Source organism: Hyperolius riggenbachi, chromosome 11 (genome assembly GCF_040937935.1).
Source record: "Hyperolius riggenbachi isolate aHypRig1 chromosome 11, aHypRig1.pri, whole genome shotgun sequence".
Classification (NCBI taxonomy): domain Eukaryota; kingdom Metazoa; phylum Chordata; class Amphibia; order Anura; family Hyperoliidae; genus Hyperolius; species Hyperolius riggenbachi.
The window spans coordinates 13,021,700-13,047,312 of NC_090656.1; the positions used below are offsets into that span (position 1 = coordinate 13,021,700).

Below are 25,613 nucleotides of genomic sequence, written 5' to 3' on the forward strand. Positions count from 1 at the left end.
ACATTTTCGCATCCCACTGTATCTCCTTGGAGATAATTTTCATATTCTTTTTTTAAAATAACGTTTAAGCATTTTACAATTGAAAAAGGAACTAAAAGTTGGTGAAAAAGTGGTCTCAAAGTTATTTTGAGTATTTTCTTGCTTGCTGGTGGTTTAAAAGGCGTTTTATTGACAAGTTTGAAAATATCACAGAGGAGAAAACGTGCATATGGGCCCATATGTGAAAGTAGCCTGAATGAATAAATCCTGGGTCACAGTAAAAAAGTTAGCTTGATACCTCCCCTTCCTGTGGCTTCCTGCTAGTTGGCCAGACTGGCTGTAACATTGACTGACCAATGGCGAGTGGCAGGAGGGGAGGATCTAAACTCATCTTGGGTCAGGATCAGCAGAAATACCACAGTTCCTTGCACTGTTAGTAGAATGGTTGGTTGCCAGGGTTACAGCATTTTTGCACACAATAATCCAGGGCTGTACAAAAATCATCCGATTTCTCAGTTTATAAAACCTCCAACTCCAGGTACCCAAAATTACTAACACCTCAAATCCGACTCCTTAGTTTAATACTTACCAGGGCTGTGAGGTCGGTACAAAAATCATCCGACTTCAGTTTATGAAACCTCCGACTGCAGGAGCTGATTAGGTAGATCCTGCTTCGGACTTGAGTCCGCCTCCTCCCTCCTCTCCCATCTCCCAACCCTTTATCTCCATTGATGGCAGTTTAAAGAACAAGCGACACCCATGCTAACCTAGAAATAAAAAACACATATATAAGTAGATAAATACTAACGTCTACTTACATAACAGATGTATTGTGCCATCCACGTAATGATTCATGTGAATTTTATAAAGGAAAACAGTGTTCTCCCCAGAATTTTTTTCCAGCCGGGTGGCATGAAATAGTAGCCGGGTGGCATGAAAAAGTAGCCGGGTGGGTTGAGATGAAAATGCAGGGCAACTCTGCTTACAGCATAGGAGGTGAGCCGATGACAGCCGGGTGGTCACCAAATCTAGCCGGGTGGAGCACCCGGCTAAAAGAGCCTGGGGAGAACACTGGAAAAGCAGAAAATCCTATTCTAGGCAGTGGCCATCTTGCCAAGCTAATGCTGACATCATATCCTCCCTGACTCTTGTCCCCCCCCCCCTCCCTTCTCTTGCTCATTGTGTATTCATTAGCTGCCCTCCTCTCCTTCCAGAATCTTCAGACACTCCCACTGAGGTGTATACTAGGAACTACACTGTCTTACACATCCAATCACTGAGTCACCTCAGCCTTGCTTGTAAACACAAGTGATCAGAGGGTGTGTCAGATACAAAGCTGGCAGGGAAATAAATGGAAGAGGAGGAATATATTATAGATAAAAAGAACTCCCAGCATTCAACTGTTTGGCACTAGGGCCAATGCTCCTAAAGTATGTGATAACTCCAAACCATAACAGCAGAAAACTTTTTGCAAGTTTTGAATGCAGGATTAGCATCTTTATCACGTAATACACTCAGACCAGTTGCTGTTGAAATTTGATTTTTTTTTTATGGTGACAATACCGCTTTAAATTTGGTTAGCAATTGGATGTCCATCCTTTAAAATATAGGAGTTATTTGCTATGGTAACTGTCAATGACAGAGGACAGCCCCAATGATAGGTTCCACCCTTCTCTTTTATACTGGCCAAAATGGGTTTCAATAATCTGCGTCTCAAAATAGTCCTCCTTGACAAATCATTATATAATTCTACTTTGTGACCCTTTATAGTCCACACTTCCCAGTTCCCTTGCTTTTCTCAAAATACTTTATTTTTGGGCGTAAAAATGGACTCTACACACAACATCCATCACATTGCCATTATCGGAAGCTCGAGCTTTACTGATTTTATGCACCCGATCCATCTCAATTGTTTCAGGGGCATTTTCTCCTAACAGGTTTTTAAAAATGTCATTTACTGTGTGCGGGAGCTCAGTATATTTCAAATTTGCCAGTAGGCCACAATTTTTTATATGATTTCTTCTGCCTCCATTTTCCTTTTGCAGATATTGATCTCTTGCATGTGTGCAGCATCTGTGTGTGCAGCATCTTGCAAAGATATTTATCTGATGAGGAGTTCAGCTCCATAGAATAGACTGTGTAGGTGTGGCTCTCATACTACATGGAAGGGGGTAAGATTTCTATCTGATGGGGAGTGCAGCTCCATAGAATAGACTGTGTAGGTATGGCTCTCATACTACATGAATGGGGTAAGATTGGTCTGTGGTCTTGCCTTTTCCAAAGACTTTTATCTGATGTGTGTCCCTAGCTTTAATTACCCCCTCCAGGCTGCCATGGATAGTATGGGAAAGACAAAATTTTGGCTTCCAACTATTGCTGGTGGCCGAATTACAGTGTTTTTAGAGTAATTTGTGCTCTGTTGTTTGACAGCGCCCAAATCACTCTCTGAGCACAGCTATAGCCTTAACCACTTAAGCCTATCTGCACGAACATTCTCGTCCAGATAGGCTGCACGAGCTCCCGCCAGCTGTGCGCGCTCCCGCCGGCCGTTAGCTCAGCGATCAATTAATGTGATTATAGCTCCTATTCATTGATCGAAGCCCCCCCGCAGAAAAATCGACAGCCTCTTATCAGAGGCTGCGGTGTTTCAGAGTTAAGAATGTTTCCCATCCTCATTCATGTTCCTGGAAGCGTAATCGTACGCTTCCAGGACTTTTTACTGTGGCCATTTGTGGCCAAATAGTACAACTACACCCACATTCATTTTTTATTAAATACATTTTTTATTTTTTTTTACATTTAAAATTAGCTGTTTACCTCCCACCCCAAAAATTACCCAAATAACATTTTAATTAAAAAATGTTTTGAAAAAAATGACAATTTAAAAAAACAAAACATAAATAGTTACCTAAAGGTCTGAACTTTTTAAATGTGCATGTCAAAGGAGTATATTATTTTTTTAAATTATGGGCCTGTAAATAGTGATGGAAGCAAATTGAAAAAATGCACCTTTATTTCCAAATAAAAAATATCAGCGCCATACATTGTGATAGGGACATAATTTAAATGGTGTTATAAGCGGGACAAATGGGCAAATAAAATGCATGGGTTTTAATTACGGTAGCATGTATTAATTTCAAACTATAATGGCCAAAATCTGAGAAATAATGATTTTTTTTCCATTTCTTTCTTAATATTCCTATTAAAATGGATTTAGAATAAAATAATTCTTAGCAAAATGTACCACCCAAAGAAAGCCTAATTGGTGGTGGAAAACAAGATATAGACATTGTGACATTGTGATAATTCGTGATAAAGTTATTAGCGAATGAATGGGAGGTGAAAGTTGCTCAGATGCAAAAAATGAACAACCCTGTGGGCTGAAGTGGTTAAAGGACATCCGAGGTGAAAATAAACTGATGAGAAAAACAATTGTATCTATCCTCCTTCTCCTAAAAATGACTTTTTTAGACATCCCACAGTTTTTATATTTAAATCTAGTTTTTACTGTTTCATTGTCTCTGCTCAATGACACCTTCACTGAAGTATGCCAGAGCTCAGATCTGTGAATTATTAACCCTTTTTATCTCTTTTCTGCTCTCAGAAGCCATTTACTGACAGAAAAGTGATTTATGGCAGTAATTACTTATCAGTGAGGGTTATGCTATAGTCTGACTCTGTCCCGGTCCTGACCCGGACAGAAAATGCCATTTGCATACCTGATGTTTAACTCTTTCCGGCAGAGAAAGACAAAAAAACCACAGCACAGTTATTGGTGTGCTAGGCACTGTACATACACGTCTATCTCATCATGTCACATGTCACTTCGGTTGTCCTTTAATTACTATTACAGCCTATGGCGGCGCAAGCTGCGCCCAAATCTCCTGCGCTGTGTTTACAGCGCTCGCAGCAGGGACCCAAAACTTGCTTCGACTCCACAGCCCTGCACAAATCTGTGTAACGTTGCTTCTCTGCTCTCGTCTAGGCCCTGCTGTGCAGGAAGACAACTCCCACCTTTTCTGGAATAACCAGGGTCTTGGTGCAGCGGCATCTCTTCAGAGACCCTCAACAGATATGGAGGATGCTGGGTGAGTTGTTGTCCTTCTCTGATAAACGATGGATGGTGTAAGCTCTGTGCTTAGACCATAACTGTACGTTTCTTCCTCAGGGAGTATTCATTATTTTCATACCTCGGGATACAGAAGACAAGAGAACCAAAAAGACAATCCGAATGAGAGAAATCAGCAGGAAGAGGACGGTATGAACCTTTTTATTTCTGTGTTGCGGTTAAAACAAACCTGAACAGAGGAAACTCACTCAAAGGACACCCGAGGCGAAAATAAACATGAAATAAACGATTGTACCTATGTTCCTTCTCCTAAAAATGACTTTCCACTATTCCTCAGTTTTATTTTATATTTAAATCTATTTTAATTTTCTGCTAGGAAAGTGTTTCATCCGTGAGGGTCACACTGTAGTCACTTCCTGTCTGAGTCAGGACTAAGTCAGCCACTTACATACATTGTGTGCATGCACGGTTCAGTCTTTAGAGAACTGCACATGTGCAGGACGCTTACAGTGACCAGTGGGATGACGCGGCGGGAACGCGCATGTGTGACTTCTCCCGGAGCTGCTATCGGGAGGAAAAAAGGGCTCAGGAAGATGCGGGCGGACCTCGTGGGCTTAGGAGGGGGATAGAGGAAGCCCCAGGTAAGTCCAAATTTCTTCGTTTTTTTTGTTTTTTACTGCTCAGGGTCTCTTTAAGGTTACTTGCAGTACATACCTATGTAGAAGGTGTGGTACCAATGAAGTCCGAGGACCTTTCAAAGGAGATGAAAAACAAGACCAGGACACCAGGAGCCCCTGATAGTGTGGCACATCGAGGGTATGGTACACACATCAACAGTATGTGCAGAATACTCACAAGAATAGGTTGTAAGACCGGCAACCACAGTGTAACGGCTGGTGAGGTAAGCCCATCCTCCCCGGCAACCACAGTGTAACGGCTGGTGAGGGAAGCCCGTCCTCCCCGGCAACCACAGTGTAACAGCTGGTGAGGAGAGCCCGTCCTCCCCGGCAACCACAGTGTAATGTCTGGTGAGGAAAGCCCGTCCTCCCCGGCAACCACAGTGTAACAGCTGGTGAGGAAAGCCCGTCCTCCCCGGCAACCACAGTATAACGGCTGGTGAGGAAAGCCCCTCCTCCCCGGCAACCACAGTGTAACAGCTGGTGAGGAAAGCCCGTCCTCCCCGGCAACCACAGTGTAACGGCTGGTGAGGAAAGCCCGTCCTCCCCAGCAACCACAGTGTAACGGCTGGTGAGGGAAGCCCGTCCTCCCCGGCAACCACAGTGTAACAGCTGGTGAGGAAAGCCCGTCCTCCCCGGCAACCACAGTGTAACGGCTGGTGAGGAAAGCCCGTCCTCCCCGCCAACCATAGTGTAACGGCTGGTGAGGGAAGCCCGTCCTCCCCTGCAACCATAGTGAACCGGCTGGTGAGGGAAGCCCGTCCTCCCCGGCAACCACAGTGTAGCGGCTGGTGAGGAAAGCCCGTCCTCCCCGGCAACCACAGTGTAACGGCTGGTGAGGAAAGCCCGTCCTCCCCGGCAACCACAGTGTAACAGCTGGTGAGGAAAGCCCGTCCTCCCCGGCAACCACAGTGTAACGGCTGGTGAGGAAAGCCCGTCCTCCCCGGCAACCATAGTGTAACGGCTGGTGAGGGAAGCCCGTCCTCCCCTGCAACCATAGTGAACCGGCTGGTGAGGGAAGCCCGTCCTCCCCGGCAACCACAGTGTAGCGGCTGGTGAGGAAAGCCCGTCCTCCCCGGCAACCACAGTGTAACGGCTGGTGAGGAAAGCCTGTCCTCCCCGGCAACCACAGTGTAACGGCTGGTGAGGGAAGCCCGTCCTCCCCGGCAACCACAGTGTAATGTCTGGTGAGGAGAGCCCGTCCTCCCCGGCAACCACAGTGTAACGGCTGGTGAGGAAAGCCCGTCCTCCCCGGCAACTACAGTGTAACGGCTGGTGAGGAAAGCCCGTCCTCCCCGGCAACCACAGTGTAGCGGCTGGTGAGGAAAGCCCGTCCTCCCCGGCAACCACAGTGTAACGGCTGGTGAGGTAAGCCCGTCCTCCCCGGCAACCACAGTGTAATGGCTGGTGAGGTAAGCCCGTCCTCCCCGGCAACCACAGTGTAATGGCTGGTGAGGGAAGCCCGTCCTCACTTGGGTTCTTTAGTCTTCGACAATGTAAGTTGCTCTCCAGGAAAAGAAAAAGGCGTGTAAGGGTTCCAAGGAACCAACATACACAGCCAACACCCCAAGCAGGGGGGGCTGGTGTGGGATATTACTGGGAGGGAGGAGGCGCCCCAAGATGTGATGTGTAGAAGGGATGATGTCAGCTGGATAAAACATAAATAAATAGGCTTACCTCTAAAAGGAGGGGGTGGCCCAAATAAATGTAATAAAATTCAGCTATCAAAGCGTGCAGGAGAATGGCTCCTGGTGTCTGGTGTGAGCCTCCGAGTTTGGCATCAGTTAGGTCAGCTAGGTATCGGTTGGGGGGATTAATTAGGTCTAGGCATTGGTTTGTGGGGTCGGTTATGGTTCGGTATCAATTGGGGGGGTCAGCTAGGCATTTGAATGGCTGAATTGGGGTTAGGCATCAGTTGGGGAGGTTGGTTATGGTTGGGCATCAATACAGGAAAGGTACAAAAGAGAATGGGGTCAGTTTAGCTGATGGTGAAATATTGGTAACAATTCTAGTTTCTATTCTACTTTCATAATTACATAGAGCCTAATAATAGAATATTGGTAAAAAAAAAAAAGGGGTCATTTTTAGGAGGAGGATAGATGCAATAGTTTTTCTCATCAATTTATTTTCACCTCAGATGTCCTTTTAAGTGAAGAGACATACACATTGTTTGTGTGCCCCTCCTCCATAGTGTGTCCCAGGCTGCCAGTGTCCCCCACAGTGACAACAGCATAGATTATGGCCACAGAGATCAGGGATGTAGTGGTACTGTGGGACCAAACCTTTCCCTGTGACTAAATGTGGTGTAGTCAACCTGGGTTGATACTAATTGTATGCAAATTCATACAATTCACACATTCATACCTGTGTGTATTGTGTTGTGACTCACCTGTGTGTTTTGTGTTGTGACTCACCTGTGTGTATTGTGTTGTGACTCACCTGTGTGTATTGTGTTGTGACTCACCTGTGTGTATTGTGTTGTGACTCACCTGTGTGTATTGTGTTGTGACTCACCGGTGTGTATTGTGTTGTGGCTCATCGGTGTGTATTGCGTTGTGACTCACCGGTGTGTATTGCGTTGTGACTCACCGGTGTGTATTGTGTTGTGGCTCATCGGTGTGTATTGTGTTGTGACTCACCTGTGTGTATTGTGTTGTGACTCACCTGTGTGTATTGTGTTGTGACTCACCGGTGTGTATTGTGTTGTGGCTCATCGGTGTGTATTGCGTTGTGACTCACCGGTGTGTATTGCGTTGTGACTCACCTGTGTGTATTGTGTTGTGACTCACCTGTGTGTATTGTGTTGTGACTCACCTGTGTGTATTGTGTTGTGACTCACCTGTGTGTATTGTGTTGTGACTCATTGGTGTGTATTGTGTTGTGACTCATTGGTGTGTATTGTGTTGTGACTCATCGGTGTGTATTGTGTTGTGACTCACCTGTGTGTATTGTGTTGTGACTCACCTGTGTGTATTGTGTTGTGACTCATTGGTGTGTATTGTGTTGTGACTCACCTGTGTGTATTGTGACTCATCTGTGTGTATTGTGTTGTGACTCATCGGTGTGTATTGTGTTGTGACTCACCTGTGTGTATTGTGTTGTGACTCACCTGTGTGTATTGTGTTGTGACTCATTGGTGTGTATTGTGTTGTGACTCACCTGTGTGTATTGTGTTGTGACTCACCTGTGTGTATTGTGTTGTGACTCACCTGTGTGTATTGTGTTGTGACTCACCTGTGTGTATTGTGTTGTGACTCACCGGTGTGTATTGTGTTGTGACTCACCTGTGTGTATTGTGTTGTGACTCATTGGTGTGTATTGTGTTGTGACTCACCTGTGTGTATTGTGTTGTGACTCACCTGTGTGTATTGTGTTGTGACTCACCTGTGTGTATTGTGTTGTGACTCACCTGTGTGTATTGTGTTGTGGCTCACCTGTGTGTATTGTGTTGTGACTCACCTGTGTGTGTTGTGACTCACCGGTGTGTATTGTGTTGTGGCTCACCTGTGTGTATCGTGTTGTGACTCACCTGTGTGTATTGTGTTGTGGCTTTCCTGTGTGTATTGTGTTGTGACTCATTGGTGTGTATTGTGTTGTGGCTCTCCTGTGTGTATTGTGTTGTGACTCACCTGTGTGTATTGTGTTGTGACTCACCTGTGTGTATTGTGTTGTGACTCACCTGTGTGTATTGTGTTGTGACTCATCGGTGTGTATTGTGTTGTGTTTCGTAGATGAGCAGAAGAAGCGGGAGGGCGACCTGTTACCGAGGTGGTTCCTTCTCATGTTCATAGTGATTGCATGGTTTATAATGTCCACACTTGACCAAATAAGCGACGTCTCCTGGACGGACTTTGTGAACGAGATGCTGGCCAAAGGCGAGGTGGCGAGAGTGGAGGTGGATCCAGAAGATGAGTACGTCTACGTGTATCTCTATGGTGGAGCAGTGGTGATGGGGCATATGGTGAGTTTCTCCTCTGTGGCATCCATTAATGCAGGCACTAATCTGAGATTTTGGGAGGGGCAGCAGAAGCCCCTCCTTCTCTGCTCTTTAGGCGTTTAGAGGCTGCACACCACTCATCTCCACCCTGTATGTAGATATATTGGTCTGGGACCTCATTAGCCTCTAGTGACTGTCCTCTGATAGGCCGCTGTTACCCAACTGGAATAAGGGCCCGTCCAATAGGAAGCGACCAACAGAGACACACCCTACTTGTATAATCAGCTTTCCTCCTCCTCTTCCTATGTTTTAACCACTTCAGGACCTCAGGCCTACACCCCTCTAGGGATCAGGCCATTTTTAACAATACAGGGCTGTGCAGCTTTATCAGGTTGTTGCACAGCTCTACAACTCTACATACACATGAATTTAACCTCCTTATATTGTCCTTAATAAGACACTCTGTTGGAGGTCTCTGAACGCTGCTATCCTTTGTTTTTGTTTTGTTTTCTTCATTAAAAATACAAGGCTTTTCTCTCTCTCATCAGCTTATGAGAGGCCAGACATTAGCGGCTGCTCTGAGGGACAGCCGAGTGTCCCCCGTACAGCAGCCATGTTGTTTGTAAACATTACACAGAAGCAGGCTTATCTGTATCTTGAGCAAACAAACCTTATCCTCCTCCTCCCTCCTCCCCTCTGCCTCTGAAATCTCTGGCTAGTAACACCTCCTCCTCCTCCTGCCCAGAGTGAGCTCCCATGAGCCCTTGCTACTGCCAAGGCTCTCTGAAAACCTGTGGGAGTGGTTATTTAGTTTATAGGGAATTAGAGTATTAAAACAAAAACAAAAAAGTATTTGGCTTGAGGAATGCCCTATAAACAATAGGAAAGGAACACAATTATGCAATGAGTAAAAGTTCACCTCGGATCCACTTTAAGCAGAGCTGTGCCAGCCCTTCATTCCCCCGTCACGCCCCACTTGGCTACTTTTTCTTGCTACCTAGCAAATAATACCAAGTTGATGCAAATGTATGCAGCTTAAAGTGAACCAGAGACGAACCACCCACATGTATTTTACCATATATATCTGTGGGGACATTAAAGAAAACGCCTACCCAGCTTTCTGTTTCATTTTTCACTGCTCTGCCTGCTTCTTATCAGCTTTGATAAAATCCCTGACTGAGCATTCAGTCTGGCTTTGCTCAGGAATCATAGCTGAGTCTGTCTTCTCTGATGTCTTTTCAAGCCCCAGCCTGCCCCCTTCTGGCTCTGCTATAATGACTCGGCTATGATTCCTCAGCAAAGCCAGAAGAAGCAGGCTGAGCAGTGAAGAATGAAACAGAGAGCTGGGTAGGTGTTTTCTCTAATGTTCCCACTAATATATGGTAAAATACATGAGGGTGCTTCGTCTCTGGTTCACTTTAAAGAGAATCTGAAGTTAAATTAAACGTATGATGATTTGTATGTGTAGTACAGCTAAGAAATAAAACATTAGGAGCAGAGACATAAGTCTAATATTGTTTCTAGTGCAGGAAGAGTTAAGAATCTCCAGTTTTTATCTATGCAAAAGAGCTTCTCTGAGCTCTACTTCTAAGTCGCAGGGAGCTCTGTCTTCTGAAGCTTATTATCTCAAGTGTCTGTCACTGTATTTTGTTTTCTCTGCAGTGGAAAGTTCAAAAGGTCATTAGTCTGCTCTGTGAAATCATTTAGACTGCTGAGTAGTGTTTAAACTGCAATTATTAGAGAATGATGCAATTTATGGGGAAAAAAAATAATATACTTGAAAATAAAATTGAGACTATTTTCTTTGCTACTAATGTTCTTTTAATTCTCCATACTACACAACCAATTCATTATATCATAATCTTTTTTTCCTTTTCAGTGTCACTTTAAACATGGATCAGTAGAATCCCTCTGAGGTTGATTTGATTGGTCCATTTTCATTATTCTGACTTCAGTTCTGCGTTTGGTAACCTCCTACCTGGGGTTCGTTATGACACCTCATGGACAACGGAGATTCACCGTTCTGATCGATTCAGGCTGATAGCAGACTCATTCCATGTGTCTGGATCTTGATACAGATCTTGATCACATCTACTTTTATTAGAGCAACCGTACAGATGTAATGCTGGGAGATGCATACACTGGTAAAGGTAAAAAAAAAAAAAAAAAAAAACTGGGCCAGATTTATTAAGAGTGTCTGAGACAAAATATTAGTAGGTTTTTAGAAATCCGTGCAGAACTGTCTCAGACAGCCTAAGAAATCACTAGATAGTGCAGATTCCTTCTTAAACTGTAAGGAATAGAAGGAGCTAGGAAGGTCTGTCAGGCAGTGCAGTGTGTGAGGGGAATTGCTGTTGCTGAGGTAACCAATACACCTGCTGTCAGCAAGCTCTGAGTGAGGGGGGAGGAGCCCTTCACAGATCACATCTAGCCTGCACTATCTGTAGAACTGCTAATGAGCACTTCTTAATCTGCGACAGTTTAGGGATGGATTTGCACTTTTCTTAACTGTAGTGCAGCTCTAGAAATCCACCCTAAGCTGCCGCTATTACATAGGCTTTGGGAAGGTTCTTACTATCATGCAGAACTGTTCTTCTGCTAGTTAGAACAGTTTTAGAAGAAAAAACTGTCGGTAATGCTTTGATAAATCTGGCCCAATGTTTTCCTCCCCAAACCTCTGGAAAACGGCTACCTTGGATACCTTCACAGAATGCCCTGCCCAGAGAATAACTGTCAACAGAGAATAGGGGGGGTACATAACTGAAAAAGGGTGTAAACCGAAAAGTACCACCGGATGGCAGTGATGAACATTAAAGAGAAACCGTGACCAAGTATTGAACTTCATCCCAATCAGTAGCTGATACCCCCTTTCCCATGAGAAATCTTTTCCTTTTCTCAAACGGATCATCAGGGGGCTCTGTATGGCTGATATTGTGGTGAAACCCCTCCCACAGGAAACTGTTAGGACCAGGGTCCTGGCGGTTTCCTGTCTGTGAACCTCGTTGCATTGTGGGAAATAACTGTTTACAGCTGTTTCCAACTGCTAAAAAAGCAAGCAACATCTCCTTCCACTGACCTCACCTGCCAGCAGTAAAAATGTCACCGTGTGATAAATGTCAAAATGTAAATCGGGGAGAGGAAAGATTTTACAATGGGCAAACGCTGACTAAATCATCTATACATAATTATTGTAAAAAATGAAGCACTTTTTTTTATTGCATTATTTTCACTGGAGTTCCTCTTTAAAGGATACCCGAACTGAAATGTGACATAATGAGATAGACATGTGTATGTACAGTGCCTAGTACACAGATAACTATGCTGTGTTCCTTTTTTTATTTCTCTGCCTGAAAGAGTTAAATATCAGGTATGCAAGTGGCCAACTCAGTCCTGACTGAGACAGGAAGTGACTACAGTGTGACCCTCACTGATAAGAAATTCCAACTATAAAACACTTTCCTAGCAGAAAATGGCTTCTGAGAGCAAGAATGAGGTTAAAAAGGGGAATTTCTTATCAGTGAGGGTCACACTGTAGTCACTTCCTGTCTGAGTCAGAGTTAAATATCAGGTATGTAAGTGGCTGACTCAGTCCTGACTGAGACAGGAAGTGACTACAGTGTGACCCTCACTGATAAGAAATTCCCCTTTTTAACCTCGTTCTTGCTCTCAGAAGCCATTTTCTGCTAGGAAAGTGTTTTATAGTTGGAATTTCTTATCAGTGAGGGTCACACTGTAGTCACTTCCTGTCTCAGTCAGGACTGAGTTGGCCACTTGCATACCTGATATTTAACTCTTTCAGGCAGAGAAATAAAAAAAGGAACACAGCCTAGTTATTTGTGTGCTATGCACTGTGCATACGCATGTCTATCTCATGTCACATTTCAGTTCGGGTATCCTTTAAAGAGTAACTGTCAGGCTGCAAAAGCTAATTTAAACCTCTATTCTCCTGTGTTAAACAGTTTAGAAGGAAGCCAAAAAGGCAATACTGAAGTTAAAAATCTCTCTTACTTTTGATGTGTGCTGACAGCAAGGCTCTGTATTCCCAAGCCCTTAAAAAGGACGAGAGGCCGCATACCATACAGCAAAGCATTCTGGGGCCCTCCCCTCGGCTGCTAGTGAGAAGTTACAGGCTCAAGTTACAACAGCATGTAATGCAGCCCAGCTCACAGCACTGATAAATCTCTGGGCAGAGTACACTGCAGGAGTCCGCTATTGTTCCTAGCCACATGGCTAATGAATATTCACTGCACAGTAGTGTTATTCATTACAAGCTTTTTTCTGAGTGGAATCATCAGGAAGCAGGGAGGACATGACGACACAATTGGCTTCATAGGAGACAGACAAACATGGAACCTGCCATGAGCTGTCAGGAGCATCATTCTCTGCAAATCCTATATAAAAATTCTGTGAAGTACAAACGTGGACAGTGAAATGCATATGTAATGTAAGTACAGCCAATATTTAGCTACTGATATGTGCTACTATACCTAACCGTTCCTCTTTAAAGGTGAACTATAGCGAAATGATAGATTTTCAGTTAAATAACTAAGATCTGAGGTCTGATTATAAAAATACATAAGTGGCTTGTATAAGGTTATAAGGAGAGACACATTACATATCCTTGATCTCTGTGCAGGAAGTCGGGGCTTATCTTACTGATGGGGCAGAGAGACAGCTCATTCATATGGGGGAGGACCAGGGCAGTTTCTAGGCTAAAATGCACCCACGGCGAGGGTGTAAAAAATGTGCCCCCCACCCGCGTGCCGGCAGTATAGGTTAGCCAGGTCTAGTTGCACTCAGTATAGATAGCCGTGTATAGGTAGCCTGCTCTGCATAGCCGCTGATGCACACTTTACTTCCTGCTAAACAGGAAGTATAGTGTGTAAATACGGCTATGCAGAGCAGGAGACCAGCGGGTAGTGATCTGCGATTGGAACGCAGGGAGGTGAGTTGATGCTCTATACAGCGCTTCCCTGCCCTCAGTCTGCAGCGGAGGGGGGAGCATGGAAGGCAGCCCGGGAGAGGAAGAGAGGGAGAGGTCGGTTTGCTGTCCCCACGGATGCGGCTCCCCCTCCATCACGCCCCCCCCCCCCCCTTTCCTCAGCGCTCAGAGTGGCCACACGGCCCTAGAAACGGGCCAGGGGAGGACAGTTGAAATGGCAGTTCTGAACATTTTATTGCCTCCCCTCTGTGGCTGAGGTAATAAGTAGTGGCATATTCCAGCTGTCAGAGCTGGACACTGACAACGTGTGTTTTGAAAGCTATGAGGATCTGTGAGGCCCCCTCCGGCGTCGCAGGCTCTGCTGTGGACAGCTCAAGTCTGTTACTCCTGCAGAATAACAGTGAATGTATGGAGTGTGTCGTAAAAAGCTGCCTCTTGAGCTGTCCACAGCAGAGCCTGCGATGGGGGGGGCCTCACAGATCCTCGTAGCTTTCAAAACACACGTCAGTGTGCAAGAGGAGCTCTGACAGCTGGAATGTGCAACTATTACCTCAGCCACAGAGGGGAGGTAATAAAACATCCAGAGCTGCTATTTCAACTGTTCTCCCCCTTATATGAATGAGCTGTCTCTCTGCCACATCAGTAAGATATCTGTAATGGCCCATACACACGGGCTACAACTGTCGCTGCAAGCACGTGGCACGCGCGTGTTGCGGCGACAGGTCGCCCGTGTGTATGAGGCGCGTACCCCGAACCGTCGCTGCTGTCGCCAGGGCGATTGGCGTGGCCAATCGCCGGCAACAGCTTTCGCCGCAACATCGATGCAACTGTCGCTAGTCCGCCGTGTGTATGCGGACTAGCGACAGCTACTCTATACACAATGTATGGAGCTTCCGGCAGGGGGGGGAGGAACCTTCGGCGACAGCTTCCGCCGAATCTGTGTGCGCCGTGTGTACGGCTGTTGCACAGAGGAACCTGGTGACGAGCTGTCGCTTTTTTTTATGGCGCGAGACACCGCCGTGGCTCATGTGTATGAGCCTTTAAGGATAAGGGGGGCGGCACACTCAATAGACAATTTGAGAAAACTGGTTAGCCAACCATGGAATAATCTCACCTGGGATTCTTGCCGATTAGTCCATATGGGTTGGTCGGCTGAAGAGCTTTTGACCCTCTCAGATCCGAGGACCAGGTCTTTCCAGCGATCTTCCTCCACAAGATGTACTGGCACATATGCAACTTCAGTCCTGGATCAGATGTATTTCCACTCCTCACAAATGCTACCTACCGCTATAGGTGGCCACATTTATGTATAGTAGTGTCTGCACAGAGGTGTGTTGGATGTGCAGGAGGAACCAAGTAGTGTTTTAAAGGCTTCCACGCTGCTCTGTGTGCTTTACACTTGTAAGCCACAGGCTGCAGGAGCTCTTAAAGCGGGATTGTCACCATAAAAATCAAACTTCAACAGCAACTGGTCTGAGTGTATTAAGTGATAAAGATGCTAGTCCTGCATTCAAAACTTTTTCTACTGTTATAGTTTGGAGTTATCACATACTTGAAGGGGAACTGAAGTGAGAGTGATATGGTGGCTGCCATATTTATCTCCTTTTAAACAATGCCAGTTGCCTGGCTGTCCTGCTGATCTATTTGGCTATAATAGTGTCTGATTCACACCAGAAACAAGCATGCAGCTAATCTTGTCAGATCTGACAATGTCAAAAACGCCTGATCTGCTGCATGCTTGTTCAGAGGCTATGGCTGAAAGTATTAGAGGCAGAGGATCAGCAGGATAGCCAGGCAACTGGTATTGCTTAAAAGTAAATAAATATGGCAGCCTCCACATCTCTCTCACTTCAGTTGCCCTTTAAGGAGCACTAGCCCTTTAGTAGTCAGTGCCAAGCAGTTGCATGCTGGGGGGTCTTTTTATCTATAATATATTCCTCCTCTTCCCTTTATTTAGCTGCCTAGGTGAAACGCAATCCCCTGCTCACTGGTGATTACAAGCAAGGCTGAGGTGACTGTGAGCAAAAGACATGGTTCCCACCAGGAACAGAATTCTCTTCATTTACTATATAACATTCACTGAAATCAAAACATGGACAGTACAATACATCTGTTATGTAAGTAGAGGAAGTATTTATCTACTTATATATGTGTTTTTTTCCCTGGCATAGTATGGCTAATCCTGCTGCTTTAACCTTCCTGGCGGTAACCCCGAACGTAGTTAGGGGTAAGTCGCGCAGGAGGTTTTCTCAGGCCCTGCTGGGCCGATTTGCATACTTTTTTTTTTTTTGCTCCACGCAGCTAGCACTTTGCTAGCTGCGTGAGCACACCGATCGCCGCCGCCCCGCGCTCGATCGCCGCTATCCGACGCGCCGACCCTGTGCGCTGCCTGGCCAATCAGTGCCAGGCAGCGCTGAGGGGTGGATCGGGACTCCCAATGACGTCACGACGTCGGTGACGTCATCCCGCCCCGTCGCCACGGGGGAAGCCCACCAGGAATTCCCGTTCTTTGAACATTTCCTGATCGGAGATCGCCGGAGGTGATCGAAGCGGGCGGGGGGATGCCGCTGCACAGGGCTCGCTACATGATTTAAAAATTTTTTTTTTAAAAAGACTGCTGCGCTGCCCCCTGGCGGATTTTAATAGACCGCCAGGAGGGTTAAAGGGGTTATGTGGAGGGGTTAAATAAACAAAAAAGACACTTACCTGGGGCTTCTATTGGCCCCCTGTAGCTGTCATGTCCTGCGCCTTCCTCCTCCGTTCCCCGCCGCCGGTCTAATCGGGCATCTAATTGGACTGCGGCCGCGTGTGTCACTGGGAGCTTACTGCACAGTACAAGAAAACTTCATACTGCGCAGTACAAGAAAACTTCATACTGCGCAGTACAAGAAAACTTCATACTGCGCAGTAAGCTCCCGATGATGGGCGCGGGAGCGAGCATTACTCGTCTTGTTAGACGAATATTGGACCGGCGGCAGAGAACGGGTGATCGGAGGAGGACGGCGCAGGACACGACCGCTGCCGGGGGCTGATAGAAGCCCCAGGTAAGTGTCAGTTTTTGTTTATATCCCATCCACAGAACCCCTTTAATGCCAGCAGCTGGCTCAGTTTGTGTGAGAGGTAATGGCTGGGAAAAGCTCCACTCTGCTCTGCGTGTCACAGGCCCAGTGCACACCAAAACCGCTAGCAGATCCGCAATACGCTAGCGGTTTTGGGAGCTGATTTCAGAGCGATTCTAGGTATGTTTAGAGAGGTTTTCTAAACATACCTAGCGGTTTTGGGTGCGTTTTTGTGTAGCAGATTACACATATTGTTACAGTAAAAGCTGTTACTGAACAGCTACTGTAACAAAAACGCCTGGCAAACCGCTCTGAAGTAGCGTTTTTCAGAGCGGTTTGCGTTTTTCCTATACTTTACATTGAGGACGAAACGCTTCCGAAAACCGCAAACGCGCAGCAGGAGGCGCGTTTGCGGCTTGGCAAAAACCGCAAACCGCCGGTGTGCACCATCCCATTGCAATACATTAGACAAACGTTTTTATAGGCGGATGCGGCCGGCGGATCGCTCCAAAAACTGCTCGGTGTGCACTGGGCCTTACTCAAGCAATCAGCTGGAGAGGTTTGTGAGCTGACAAGCAAGGTGCGTGGTAGAAAGAATAGTGTCATTTCAAAGTATTTATTCTGAATAAACAGCAACGCGTTTCAGAGAGCTCAACTCTTTCATCAGGCTCTATTAGCCTAATGGAAGAGAGATGGGTAATGCGACCTGCATGGCTGCTCCTGTCCTGAGGTCTATGTAATGGGGGGGGGGTATACTTTCTGAGTCAGTGTGTATGCTCAAGACTAGAGGGCTCGCCCTGCACCTGCTGACCCTGCATAGCACGCCACTAGCTGACCGACAGAACATGCTACAGGAAAGATCCTGGCACCCATACTGGGCTCTATTCATAAAACTTTACCGCAAGTTTTCCGCTTAAAACAGCGGACTTTCCCGACCATTTAGCAAAGTAAGCATTCATAAAAGCTGTTCCCGCATGAAAATCTACAATCCCCCAGCAGAGCGAGAAATTTCCGCCTTCTGCAGTGTTTGTCTAGATTTATCTAGAAAAAAAAGTAACAAAATGGCCATTCATAAAGATTAGAGGAAGCGGTATGTGGACGGGAAATACCGCTTCCTCGAAGCCTGCGTATTACATACAAGTGAATGGAACAGACCTCCCAGAAAGAGCAGCGCACGGAGGGACTCTGCCGGCTGAAGTGTTTCCGCATGCCTTCCGACAGCCTTCAGCGGGAGATCTCCGCACTTGCATCGCAGCTGCCAAAATTTTTATGAATGCCCACGCAGAAGTCTAAAATACTGATGCGGTATTTTCCCTCCACAAGTTTTTACGGCACAAATTTTTTATGAGTAGAGCCCACTGTGGTGACGTTTGCAAGCCTAATGGTTCTGGTAAGAGTTCTCTCGTAACCGTAGCAACAAGTAGACACGGAAAGTGGGTGGGGCTATAATGAGACAGAGTTTGTGGAAGCAGTCACTGCATTTGTTTCTTCCCAGCAGCCCAGAGTGAATGTGTACAGATTGAAAGTCGCCAATATCGACAAGTTTGAGGAGAAGCTGCGATCCGCCGAGGACGCCTTAAACGTCTCCATGTTGGACCGCGTCCCCGTCACTTACCGCCGCATCACCTTCACTCACAAGTAAGCGACCTTTACCTCTTTTATTGGCTGTGCAGTGTGGCAGGGGTGTGGGGATCACTGGACTGGCTGTGCAGTGTGGCAGGGGTGTGTGGATCACAGGACTGGCTGTGCAGTGTGGCAGAGTAGTGTGGATCACAGGACTGGCTGTGCAGTGTGGCAGGGGTGTGCGGATCACAGGACTGGCTGTGCAGTGTGGCAGGGGTGTGCGGATCACAGGGCTGGCTGTGCAGTGTGGCAGGGGTGTGTGGATCACAGGACTGGCTGTGCAGTGTGGCAGGGGTGTGTGGATCACAGGACTGGCTGTGTAGTGTGGCAGGGGTGTGTGGATCACAGGACTGGCTGTGCAGTGTGGCAGGGGTGTGCGGATCACAGGACTGGCTGTGTAGTGAGGCAGGGGTGTGTGGATCACAGGACTGGCTGTGCAGTGTGGCAGGGGTGTGCGGATCACAGGACTGGCTGTGCAGTGTGGCAGGGGTGTGTGGATCACAGGACTGGCTGTGTAGTGTGGCAGGGGTGTGTGGATCACAGGACTGGCTGTGCAGTGTGGCAGGGGTGTGCGGATCACAGGGCTGGCTGTGCAGTGTGGCAGGGGTGTGTGGATCACAGGACTGGCTGTGCAGTGTGGCAGGGGTGTGTGGATCACAGGACTGGCTGTGCAGTGTGGCAGGGGTGTGCGGATCACAGGGCTGGCTGTGCAGTGTGGCAGGGGTGTGTGGATCACAGGACTGGCTGTGCAGTGTGGCAGGGGTGTGTGGATCACAAGCTGGCTGTGCAGTGTGGCAGGGGTGTGTGGATCACAGGACTGGCTGTGCAGTGTGGCAGGGGTGTGCGGATCACAGGACTGGCTGTGCAGTGTGGCAGGGGTGTGCGGATCACAGGACTGGCTGTGCAGTGTGGCAGGGGTGTGCGGATCACAGGCCTGGCTGTGCAGTGTGGCAGGGGTGTGCGGATCACAGGACTGGCTGTGTAGTGTGGCAGGGGTGTGTGGATCACAGGACTGGCTGTGCAGTGTGGCAGGGGTGTGCGGATCACAGGACTGGCTGTGCAATGTGGCAGGGGTGTGCGGATCACAGGACTGGCTGTGCAGTGTGGCAGGGGTGTGCGGATCACAGGACTGGCTGTGCAGTGTGGCAGGGGTGTGTGGATCACAGGACTGGCTGTGCAGTGTGGCAGGGGTGTGTGGATCACAGGACTGGCTGTGCAGTGTGGCAAGGGTGTGCGGATCACAGGACTGGCTGTGCAGTGTGGCAGGGGTGTGCGGATCACAGGACTGGCTGTGCAGTGTGGCAGGGGTGTGGGGATCACAGGACTGGCTGTGCAGTGTGGCAGAGGTGTCTGGATCACAGGACTGGCTGTGCAGTGTGGCAGGGGTGTGCGGATCACAGGACTGGCTGTGCAGTGTGGCAGGGGTGTGCGGATCACAGGACTGGCTGTGCAGTGTGGCAGGGGTGTGCGGATCACAGGGCTGGCTGTGCAGTGTGGCAGGGGTGTGTGGATCACAGGACTGGCTGTGTAGTGTGGCAGGGGTGTGTGGATCACAGGGCTGGCTGTGCAGTGTGGCAGAGGTGTCTGGATCACAGGACTGGCTGTGCAGTGTGGCAGAGGTGTCTGGATCACTGGACTGGCTGTGCAGTGTGGCAGGGGTGTGCGGATCACAGGACTGGCTGTGCAGTGTGGCAGGGGTGTGTGGATCACGGGGCTGGCTGTGTAGTGTGGCAGGGGTGTGTGGATCACAGGACTGGCTGTGCAGTGTGGCAGGGGTGTGCGGATCACAGGACTGGCTGTGCAGTGTGGCAGGGGTGTGCGGATCACAGGACTGGCTGTGCAGTGTGGCAGGGGTGTGCGGATCACAGGACTGGCTGTGCAGTGTGGCAGGGGTGTGCGGATCACAGGGCTGGCTGTGCAGTGTGGCAGGGGTGTGTGGATCACAGGACTGGCTGTGCAGTGTGGCAGGGGTGTGTGGATCACAGGACTGGCTGTGTAGTGTGGCAGGGGTGTGTGGATCACAGGGCTGGCTGTGCAGTGTGGCAGGGGTGTGTGGATCACAGGACTGGCTGTGCAGTGTGGCAGAGGTGTCTGGATCACAGGACTGGCTGTGCAGTGTGGCAGGGGTGTGTGGATCACAGGACTGGCTGTGTAGTGTGGCAGGGGTGTGTGGATCACAGGACTGGCTGTGCAGTGTGGCAGGGGTGTGCGGATCACAGGACTGGCTGTGCAATGTGGCAGGGGTGTGCGGATCACAGGGCTGGCTGTGCAGTGTGGCAGGGGTGTGTGGATCACAGGACTGGCTGTGCAGTGTGGCAGAGGTGTCTGGATCACAGGACTGGCTGTGCAGTGTGGCATGGGTGTCTGGATCACAGGACTGGCTGTGCAGTGTGGCAGGGGTGTGCGGATCACAGGACTGGCTGTGCAGTGTGGCAGGGGTGTGTGGATTACAGGCCTGGCTGTGCAGTGTGGCAGGGGTGTGTGGATTACAGGACTGGCTGTGCAGTGTGGCAGGGGTGTGTGGATTACAGGACTGGCTGTGCAGTGTGGCAGGGGTGTGCGGATCACTGGACTGGCTGTGCAGTGTGGCAGGGGTGTGTGGATCACAGGACTGGCTGTGCAGTGTGGCAGGGGTGTGCGGATCACAGGACTGGCTGTGCAGTGTGGCAGGGGTGTGTGGATCACAGGACTGGCTGTGCAGTGTGGCAGGGGTGTGCGGATCACAGGACTGGCTGTGCAGTGTGGCAGGGGTGTGTGGATCACAGGACTGGCTGTGCAGTGTGGCAGGGGTATGCGGATCACAGGACTGGCTGTGCAGTGTGGCAGGGGTGTGCGGATCACAGGACTGGCTGTGCAGTGTGGCAGGGGTGTGCGGATCACAGGACTGGCTGTGCAGTGTGGCAGGGGTGTTTGGATCACAGGGCTGGCTGTGCAGTGTGGCAGGGGTGTGTGGATCACAGGACTGGCTGTGCAGTGTGGCAGGGGTGTGGGGATCACAGGACTGGCTGTGCAGTGTGGCAGGGGTGTGCGGATCACAGGACTGGCTGTGCAGTGTGGCAGGGGTGTGGGGATCACAGGACTGGCTGTGCAGTGTGGCTGGGGTGTGCGGATCACAGGACTCGCTGTGCAGTGTGGCAGGGGTGTGCGGATCACAGGACTGGCTGTGCAGTGTGGCAGGGGTGTGGGGATCACAGGACTGGCTGTGCAGTGTGGCAGGGGTGTGCGGATCACAGGACTGGCTGTGCAGTGTGGCAGGGGTGTGTGGATCACAGGACTGGCTGTGCAGTGTGGCAGAGTAGTGTGGATCACAGGACTGGCTGTGCAGTGTGGCAGGGGTGTGTGGATCACAGGACTGGCTGTGCAGTGTGGCAGGGGTGTGTGGATCACAGGACTGGCTGTGCAGTGTGGCAGGGGTGTGCGGATCACAGGACTGGCTGTGCAGTGTGACAGGGGTGTGCGGATCACAGGACTGGCTGTGCAGTGAGGCAGGGATGTGTGGATCACAAGACTGGCTGTGCAGTGTGGCAGGGGTGTGTGGATCACATGACTGGCTGTGCAGTGTGGCAGGGGTGTGCGGATCACAGGACTGGCTGTGCAGTGTGGCAGGGGTGTGCGGATCACAGGACTGGCTGTGCAGTGTGGCTGAGGTGTTTGGATCACAGGACTGGCTGTGCAGTGTGGCAGGGGTGTGCGGATCACAGGACTGGCTGTGCAGTGTGGCAGAGCAGTGTGGATCACAGGACTGGCTGTGCAGTGTGGCAGGGGTGTGTGGATCACAGGACTGGCTGTGCAGTGTGGCAGGGGTGTGCGGATCACAGGACTGGCTGTGCAATGTGGCAGGGGTGTGCGGATCACAGGACTGGCTGTGTAGTGTGGCAGGGGTGTGTGGATCACAGGACTGGCTGTGCAGTGTGGCAGGGGTGTGTGGATCACAAGCTGGCTGTGCAGTGTGGCAGGGGTGTGCGGATCACAGGGCTGGCTGTGTAGTGTGGCAGGGGTGTGCGGATCACAGGACTGGCTGTGCAGTGTGGCAGGGGTGTGCGGATCACAGGGCTGGCTGTGTAGTGTGGCAGGGGTGTGCGGATCACAGGACTGGCTGTGTAGTGTGGCAGGGGTGTGTGGATCACAGGACTTTCTGTGCAGTGTGGCAGGGGTGTGCGGATCACAGGACTGGCTGTGCAGTGTGGCAGAGGTGTCTGGATCACAGGTCTGGCTGTGCAGTGTGGCAGGGGTGTGTGGATCACAGGACTGGCTGTGCAGTGTGGCAGGGGTGTGCGGATCACAGGGCTGGCTGTGCAGTGTGGCAGGGGTGTGTGGATCACAGGACTGGCTGTGCAGTGTGGCAGGGGTGTGCGGATCACAGGGCTGGCTGTGTAGTGTGGCAGGGGTGTGCGGATCACAGGACTGGCTGTGCAGTGTGGCAGGGGTGTGCGGATCACAGGACTGGCTGTGCAGTGTGGCAGGGGTGTGTGGATCACAGGACTGGCTGTGCAGTGTGGCAGGGGTGTGTGGATCACAGGACTTTCTGTGCAGTGTGGCAGGGGTGTGCGGATCACAGGGCTGGCTGTGCAGTGTGGCAGGGGTGTGTGGATCACAGGACTGGCTGTGCAGTGTGGCAGGGGTGTGGGGATCACAGGACTTTCTGTGCAGTGTGGCAGGGGTGTGCGGATCACAGGGCTGGCTGTGCAGTGTGGCAGGGGTGTGTGGATTACAGGACTGGCTGTGCAGTGTGGCAGGGGTGTCTGGATCACAGGACTGGCTGTGTGGCAGGGGTGTGTGGATCACAGGACTGGCTGTGCAGTGTGGCAGGGGTGTGTGGATCACAGGACTGGCTGTGCAGTGTGGCAGGGGTGTGTGGATCACAGGACTGGCTGTGCAGTGTGGCAGGGGTGTGTGGATCACAGGACTGGCTGTGCAGTGTGGCGGGGGTGTGCGGATCACAGGACTGGCTGTGCAGTGTGGCAGGGGTGTGTGGATCACAGGACTGGCTGTGCCGTGTGGCAGGGGTGTGTGGATCACAGGACTGGCTGTGCAGTGTGGCAGGGGTGTGTGGATCACAACACTGGGTAACAGGAATGACTGTACGTTTGATGGGCTGGACAGATCACACATATATAAATATGGGATGACTTAGAGACTGTGTAGAATAACAATATTAGTATTCAGGATATGGATCTGTGACGATCAGATGTGATGATTGATTTGTGCAACGTCTCCCCCTACAGAGTGATGGGCACCGTATTCGTTGCTGCCATAGGCCTTGCCGGTATATTCTACCTCTCCCGTGTGGCCAGCGCTGCGAGTCGGCAAGGTGGCTTCGGTGCTTTTGTAAGTTGTGCTTTATCGGTCTTTATTCCTGTGGTTGGCTGGTGTCCCCCTCCTGCTATCTGCTGCGATTCAGCTGACAAGCTTCAAGTACACCTGAAATGAGGGCTCTGGAGGCTGCCATAGTTATTTCCTTTTAACTACTGATCAGTCCAACGCCAGTATATCTACGCCCCTTAAGACTTCATCTTAGCTCCAGGGGCATAGCTATATGTACCTCGCTGTGACCACGCTCCCTCCCGTGCATGTTCTCATCGCCATCTACAGCCCAGAAATTTGTTCTAGCCGAGTGGTATGAAAATGTAGCCGGGTGGCCTGAAAAAATAGCCGGGTGGGGCGATATCACAGAATGCAGGGGTCGGCGCTTCTTTGCTTACAGCAGAGGAGGAGGTGAGCCGATGACAGCCGGGTGCTCACCAAAACCAGCCGGGTGGAGCACCCAGCTAAAAGAGCCTGGGGAGAACACTGGCGTACTGCGCAGGCGCAAGGTGGCTACAGCGATGACAGCGAGATCACGGATGCGCGCAGCCAGAGCCACGCAGGAGCACTGCTTGGCGACAGTCGCTGAAAACAAAACTGAGTCGTGACAGTGGAGCAGATGATGGGTGAGTGATGGCGCTAGCACAGGGCGTCTGCAGAGGGCTGGGGGAAGCCCCACGTAAGTGAAACTTCTTTTCTTTCTAAACTGTTAATGTTCCATTTGTAAACGCTGTACTAGCCGGGACAAATGTGCAAATAAAATATGTGGGTTTTTATCCACAGTAGAATATTTTTTTTTTTTTTTTTTTTTTTTTAATTGTAAAACTATAATGGCTGAAACCCTGAGAAGTTTTCTTATTATTGCCGTTAAAGTGCATACTGTAGAATAAAATTAATTCTTACCATAAAGTATCACCCAAAGAAAGCCTTATTGGTGGCAAAAATAACAAGATCTAGATCATTTTGGTGTGATAAGTAGTGATAAAGTTATAAGCGAATTAATGGGAGAGCGCTGAAATGTTTATGATTGCTCTAGTCCATAAGGGGAACATACTGGCTGCCCTGTCCTCTGCATAGCTCAGACCTCCTTGTCTCCTGCCTATACTGGCTGCTCTCTTATCCATACTGGCTGCCCTGTCCTCTGCATAGCTCATAGCTCAGCCCTGCTTGTCTCCTGCCTATACTGGCTGCCCTGTCCTCTGCATAGCTCAGCCCTGCTTGTCTCCTGCCTATACTGGCTGCCCTGTCTTCTGCATAGCTCATAGCTCAGCCCTGCTTGTCTCCTGCTTATACTGGCTGCCCTGTCCTCTGCATAGCTCATAGCTCAGCCTTGCTTGTCTCCTGGCTGCCCTGTCCTCTGCATAGCTCAGCCCTGCTTGTCTCCTGGCTGCCCTGTCCTCTGCATAGCTCATAGCTCAGCTCTGCTTGTCTCCTGCCTATACTGGCTGCCCTGTCCTCTGCATAGCTCATATCTCAGCCCTGCTTGTCTCCTGCCTATACTGGCTGCCCTGTCCTCTGCATAGCTCATAGCTCAGCCTTGCTTGTCTCCTGGCTGCCCTGTCCTCTGCATAGCTCAGCCCTGCTTGTCTCCAGGCTGCCCTGTCCTCTGCATAGCTCAGCTCTGCTTGTCTCCTGCCTATACTGGCTGCCCTGTCCTCTGCATAGCTCATATCTCAGCCCTGCTTGTCTCCTGCCTATACTGGCTGCCCTGTCCTCTGCATAGCTCATAGCTCAGCCTTGCTTGTCTCCTGGCTGCCCTGTCCTCTGCATAGCTCAGCCCTGCTTGTCTCCTGCCTATATTGGCTGCCCTGTCCTCTGCATAGTTCATAGCTCGGCCCTGCTTGTCTCCTGCCTATACTGGCTGCCCTGTCCTCTGCATAGCTCAGCCCTGCTTGTCTCCTGGCTGCCCTGTCCTCTGCATAACTCATAGCTCAGCCCTGCTTGTCTCCTGCCTATACTGGCTGCCCTGTCCTCTGCATAGCTCATAGCTCGGCCCTGCTTGTCTCCTGCCTATACTGGCTGC

General features: G+C 49.7%; 1 protein-coding gene across 3 annotated transcripts in view; it reads left to right on the forward strand.

Annotated features, from left to right (window-relative positions):
* The window catches only part of SPG7 (SPG7 matrix AAA peptidase subunit, paraplegin), a 73,553-nt gene that overhangs the window by 12,356 nt on the left and 35,584 nt on the right, over positions 1 to 25,613 (forward strand). For 2 of the 3 annotated variants that reach the window (XM_068260980.1, XM_068260982.1), the window contains exons 2-6: positions 3,965 to 4,067; positions 4,148 to 4,237; positions 8,457 to 8,686; positions 18,159 to 18,301; positions 23,512 to 23,614. In XM_068260980.1, coding sequence (XP_068117081.1) covers positions 3,965 to 4,067; positions 4,148 to 4,237; positions 8,457 to 8,686; positions 18,159 to 18,301; positions 23,512 to 23,614 — 669 coding nt within the window. The remainder of the gene's footprint in view (positions 1 to 3,964; positions 4,068 to 4,147; positions 4,238 to 8,456; positions 8,687 to 18,158; positions 18,302 to 23,511; positions 23,615 to 25,613) is intronic. The other variant, XM_068260981.1, reaches the window with a different exon arrangement.